The following is a 5659-nucleotide window of genomic DNA, read 5'->3' on the forward strand; positions in this document are numbered from 1 at the left end:
CATTGTTAACCTATAATACAACACTCAGTCTGTGTTTGTTTCTGAAAAGAGGACAAAATAAGACATTGAGAACAAGACAATAGAGACACAAAATTTTGTACTTTTATATTCTGTTTAGTGATAAACTAGAACAAATTATGAAAATTCAATTTATTTTATTTTTTTATTCGAAAAATTTGAGAAGAAAAATATAATAATATAAAATTAACAAAAATAATAAAAAACAAAAAATAAGTTGTATTCTTTGTTAGTGTTCTTTTTGTTAAAATAGACGCAAAATATATTAATTCAGTATCCTTGTATACAATGTTTTTGTTTATGTCTCAAAATCTTAAGACGATTCATATATTATTAAGAAAAGGGTATTTACGTTTTGAAAATTACTTTAAAAAAATCAAATTATTTTAAATTGTGTTTATTTTATTTAAGTGAAAAAGCTTCACAAATAATAAAAGACAAATTAAATGAATAAACATAAAGTAAAACTCAAATATTTCATTTCATAAACCGAATTTACGGAGAAAGAGAGAAAAAGATATTAATGGAGATACAAGAGGAAGGAAATTAAAATGCCTCATCATGAATTTGTTAGCAAGAATCAGCTAACAATAAATGAATAGATACTGCTCCATTATTCCAAGCAAATTTAAACCAACGTGGCCTAACCCTAATAATAATAATAATAATAATAATAATAATAATAATAATAAAAAGAAAAACCCGTGAAGATGAAGGAATCCTTAAAATTTGTCAAAGAAAGTACAAAACAAGTTGTCATTGTGGTAATAAATAAATAATAATGCTTATCTTTCAAGCGCGTCCACCTCACGCGCCTAACATTCCAGGAAAAAATTGAATTCCATGATTCTTTCTATTTCTATTTCTATGTTGGTTGTTATCTAATTGTGTCCAAAAGTGGAAAGCGAGAAAGGTCAAATTAATTCTCATTCTCCATTATTCCACTCTCTATACTCTCTAATATTATTATATTTTATATATTAATCCATTATAATACACAAATAATTATATAGTTCAAGATTCGTTATCTTTCTCATTCTATAGTTACATTCACAAAACATACCAACAACATTTTTTCTCTTAATTCTATTTCTCCATATCAACGATCTTCTTCATAGATTTTATTCTGGTTAATAGGTTCAAATTTACACCCCTTCTTAGAGAAGATGGCAGAGATTGATGAAAAAGATCATCATTTTCCTAAAGGAATGCGTGTTCTTGCTGTTGATGATGACCGAACATGTCTTATGGTTTTGAAGACTTTACTCCAGAAGTGCCATTATCAAGGTTCACCTTCTTCTGATCGTATTCTTCTATTCTATATATTAGCATATTTTATCTTAAGATCCATCTATTATTCAATTAACTAAATTGATTTTGGTAGTGAATTTTTGTTTCTTTTGTTATAGCTAGGTTTTTATGATATTATTCAGAATCTGATTTCTGTGTATTATTTCACCGTATCTAATTAACAAAGTAATGTTATTCTGCTTTGTATTTTGCAGTAACAACCACAAACAGTGCAATAACAGCATTGAAGCTATTGAGAGAGAAGAAGAACAAGTTTGATCTGGTAATCAGTGACGTTCACATGCCAGACATGGATGGTTTCAAGCTTCTTGAGCTTGTTGGACTTGAGATGGACTTACCTGTCATAAGTAAGCAACCCTAAATCAAAATCTTTTCCATTACTTTGTCTAAATTTGTTGATTAATTTTATATTTTTTATTTGTGTAAAAATAATGTGTATTTTATATTCTAGCGTATATTTTATGTATAATTATTTTCTATTTATTTATTTATTTGTTTGGAGAATACATATATATGTGTTTTTTGTTTTGTATTGTTTAGTGTTATCTGTAGATGATGATCCAAGAGTGATGATGAAGGGAATCATGCATGGAGCATGTTTCTATCTGGTGAAACCAGTTAGAATTGAGGAGCTGAAGAATATTTGGCAGCATGTAATTAGGAGGAACAAGCATGATTCCCAGGAGCCAGAAAAACCTAGTAACAACCACGAAAATCCTGATTCAGATCAGAGTTCAAAGGCAAATAAAAAGAGAAAGGAACAAGAAGACGAAGAGGAAGAGGAGGAGGAGGATGAGAATGACCATGACAACGGTGATGATCCGTCGGCACAAAAGAAGCCTCGCGTGGTTTGGTCCGTCGACTTGCACCGCAAATTTGTCACTGCCGTCGAGCAATTAGGCATTGACAGTAATTTCTCCGCTCTCTCACTATGCTGTGTTTATCAAGCGGTGGATACTCAGGTGTAGTCGAGTTTATGTGAAGTGGATAGCTGAGAGCCGTTAGATGAAAATTTAGTCAAATTAGTTAAATCATCTAACGACTCTCAACTATCAACTTAGATGAAGTCTACTGCATCCGAGTTTTCACTTTATCAAGGTTTTAAAAATTACTTGAGAAAAAAAATATATTTTATCAAAAAAATAACTCATATTTATTAAATTTTAAATAGAGCTGGATATATTTTTTAAAAAATATATTTTTATTAATAAAATAAATTATTTATTTTTTCTAAAATTCAATCTTATTTTGCTTTAAAAAAAAGTAAAAGACGCTTTTTTAAAAAAATCTATTTGATTATTTTAAATCGATTAATTACTAAAAAAATTGTATTGATTTTTGTTACGCATTACTTTTGAAGTAAATAATGGTTTATATTTAGTGCTTCTTTCTTGATCAATTCTAAATGGAAGAATTGATTTTGGAAAAAAAAAAAAACAAACATGATCTGTTGGAATTTGGATCCTCTAAATAGCTTTTATGCTACAAGATCCTAATGAAACAAAATATCATGTCATGTTTTTGTTTTTATGTGATGCCATGAAGGTGTTTTCTTTACTGAGTATGAGTTTGTTGTTGGTTGACAGAGGCTGTACCTAAAAAAATTCTTGACTTAATGAATGTTGAAAAGCTTACAAGGGAGAATGTGGCAAGTCATCTTCAGAAATATAGGATTTTTCTGAGAAGAGTGAACAACATGTCAAACCAACAACACTCTAACATTGGATCAGGCTTCAGCAGTGCAGACACATCGTATCTGAGAATGAATCCTCTAAGTGGAATTGGACAATTACAAACACTCAATAATAACTCTGGTTATGGCTTAAGATCTTTTTCACCTTCTAACATGCTTAATAGATTCAACACTCCTTCAGCTCTCAATGCTCATGGTTTCAATTCCAATGATACCCAATTTCAGTTCCCATCTTCCGGCTTGCTCGGCCGCGGCCGCAGCAATAACAATCAGATTTATCTCCCCGGAGGAGGACTTAATTCTGTTCAAAACTTGAGCACTATCTTTGATTCTAAACAGAGTTTTTGTAGACAGAAACCTAGCTCTCCCATTTTGGGAGTTTCCAACAATGGTTTGATCTTGGAACAGAATCATCAAGGTGGAATCTATGATAATATTCCAAATTCTGTAGGATCTTCTTCCCAAGAACAAATTTCATTCCCTTCTTTACTTGATCATCATCATGGTAATAGTTGCAACAATGATATTTGGTCAAATGAATGCAACACTTTGATGAATTCTTCAACTTTTCAAGGTGGGAATCTTAGTGGTGCTTCATCAATCACTTCACTCTCTAGCCAATCCCATGATTCATTCACTGATTTGAATTTCCAAGGAGTGAATTTCACCAACAATAACAATAGCAACAATGTGCAATTTCAAGGGTGGAATAGTAACAATAATAACAATAATCAGAATGGAAATTACCATGCATTGAGTGGCCTTATTGATCCATTCTCAAATTCAAGCTTCAACAGAAACTTGGACTTTGATTTTTGTGATGCATCGCAAATAAAGCATGATGGGGTTATTGATTTGACTGAAGATTCTTCACTGAAGCAACATCAGTTGTACAAGACTAGGAACACTCACATTTCTAATAATGCTGGTTCCTTGGAAGACTTTGTCAATGAAATTATGAAACAGGTAATAACACTTGCCATTTTTCTTCTACTTTTACTTTTATGGGTTAAATAAATATTCACTTCATTTCAAAATAAATATTTTTTCATAGTTTTTGGTTATTTTCATTTCTTTCTACTAGAATTGGTTATAGGCACGGATAGTTGTTAAGTTAGTTCAAACTATTTAAACTAAATTTCAGTTTGTTTAATAATTTGTTCTAAGATTTTGTTTACTTGGTTGTTATTATTATAGACATTCTTCGTTCTTGTGGTTTTCGTCCTCTTTTTTCTCTTTCTCTACTGCAACCATGAAGGATATATGTGACTTCAGTGACTTTAATTTGGTGAGTAAAGTTAAGTAACTAATTTTTTTCAATTAACATTGACTAACTTTTCTAACATTATTTTACTTATATTAAATTCTAAATCATAAATCTTTAACTCTAAATCTTAAATTAAAATCCTAAACACTAAAATTGACTAAGTTACAAACTAAAAGTTAACTTCTTATACTTTCTCTTGTTTGGTCTCTAAAAAGTTTGCGATAAAAGTCTTATTCTTGTGAATGATATATGTTTATATTACTTGAGTATTTACAATATTTCTACTATCACTTAAGTTCCTTAAGTTACTTAGTTTATAGAAAAGATATATATATATATGCTTCTATTTTATTCTTTTATATCTTATAAATTCATGAACTTATTTAGTATCATGCATTAGTTACATAGCAAAGTCTAGATGTTAAACCTTCTCTAAGAACCAAACCATGTCAAAAAATTTCAATAGACTCATCACATATCTTTTTGAGATACTAATTAAATAGCTAAATTTTCATTTTCTGTGACACAGAAACAAGACAAGATTAAATTACCAGAAGGAGACTTCTTGTGTGACAATTATTCTACTGGTGGAACATCTATGTGAGACCCACATATGTAATGCAATATCATAACATGCTTGAAGAACTTGGGATCGTGACAAATCTTTGATTATTATTTGCCCTCTCTATTATATATTTTTATGTTTCTTAATTTTTTGGGACAGATTCAAGATTACTTAGTTTCTTTCTTCCAAGAACAAGGGATTGAGAATTGCGTGCGTTGTCATGTATGTTATGCATGCATGGGTGGGTCAACATAGATAGAGGCATTATGTTATTAACAATGTTTAATTTTGTGCAGACATGCTTTTTTTCCATACCCAATTTGTTAGTGGTTCAATAAGCAAGACTATTACAATAAAAAAGGGCTTTCCGTACTAGAATTCAAATTCTTTTTTGACCCACGAAAAGCAAGCATTATTAGTTTATTATACCATGGTAAAGTGCCCCCGAATTGTTCAAAGCTGTGTACTATGGTGTTTATAAATAATACATGATCTAATTTTTTAAAAGGGTAAAATATAATTTTTGTTTTTGGAATTTATTAAAAAATTTAAAAATATTTTTAAGTTTTATTTTATTTTAATTTTGTTTTTGAAGATTTCGATTTGCACTAAATTATTAAATATATCCCTCAGTTAAATTTTCAAAAAGTTTAGGATCCAAATCGAAAACTTTTATTGATAAAATTAAAATAAAATAAAATTTAAAAATATTTTAAAATTTTTTAACAAATTTCAAGAATAATAAATATATTTTATCTATTTTTTAAAAAGAATAATAGGTTTCATTTGTCAACATTCACATTTA

At 29.3% G+C, this 5659-nt stretch overlaps 1 protein-coding gene across 1 annotated transcript; it reads left to right on the top strand.

The window, feature by feature from the left end:
• Positions 1-1184: 1184 nt before the first annotated feature.
• On the top strand, positions 1185-4893 carry LOC130934829 (two-component response regulator ARR10-like). Its single transcript, XM_057864358.1, has 7 exons — positions 1185-1305; positions 1524-1676; positions 1870-1990; positions 2159-2238; positions 2916-3027; positions 3106-3988; positions 4819-4893. The coding sequence occupies exons 1-7, from the start codon at positions 1185-1187 to the stop codon at positions 4891-4893; spliced, it is 1545 nt and encodes a 514-aa protein (XP_057720341.1).
• The last annotated feature ends 766 nt before the right edge of the window (positions 4894-5659 follow it).

The sequence above is a fragment of the Arachis stenosperma genome, chromosome 6 (genome assembly GCF_014773155.1).
Source record: "Arachis stenosperma cultivar V10309 chromosome 6, arast.V10309.gnm1.PFL2, whole genome shotgun sequence".
Taxonomy (NCBI): domain Eukaryota; kingdom Viridiplantae; phylum Streptophyta; class Magnoliopsida; order Fabales; family Fabaceae; genus Arachis; species Arachis stenosperma.

What these genes read in the sequence shown, in the direction of transcription:
- LOC130934829 (XM_057864358.1), top strand. Translation starts at nt 1,185, where the DNA reads ATGGCAGAGATTGATGAAAAAGATCATCATTTTCCTAAAGGAATGCGT. An exon ending in ATTTGGCAGCATGTAATTAG is followed by an intron (nt 1,991 to 2,158) that starts GAGGAACAAGCA and finishes TGATCCGTCGGC; the next exon opens with ACAAAAGAAGCCTCGCGTGG. An exon ending in TCAATGAAATTATGAAACAG is followed by an intron (nt 3,989 to 4,818) that starts GTAATAACACTT and finishes TCTGTGACACAG; the next exon opens with AAACAAGACAAGATTAAATT.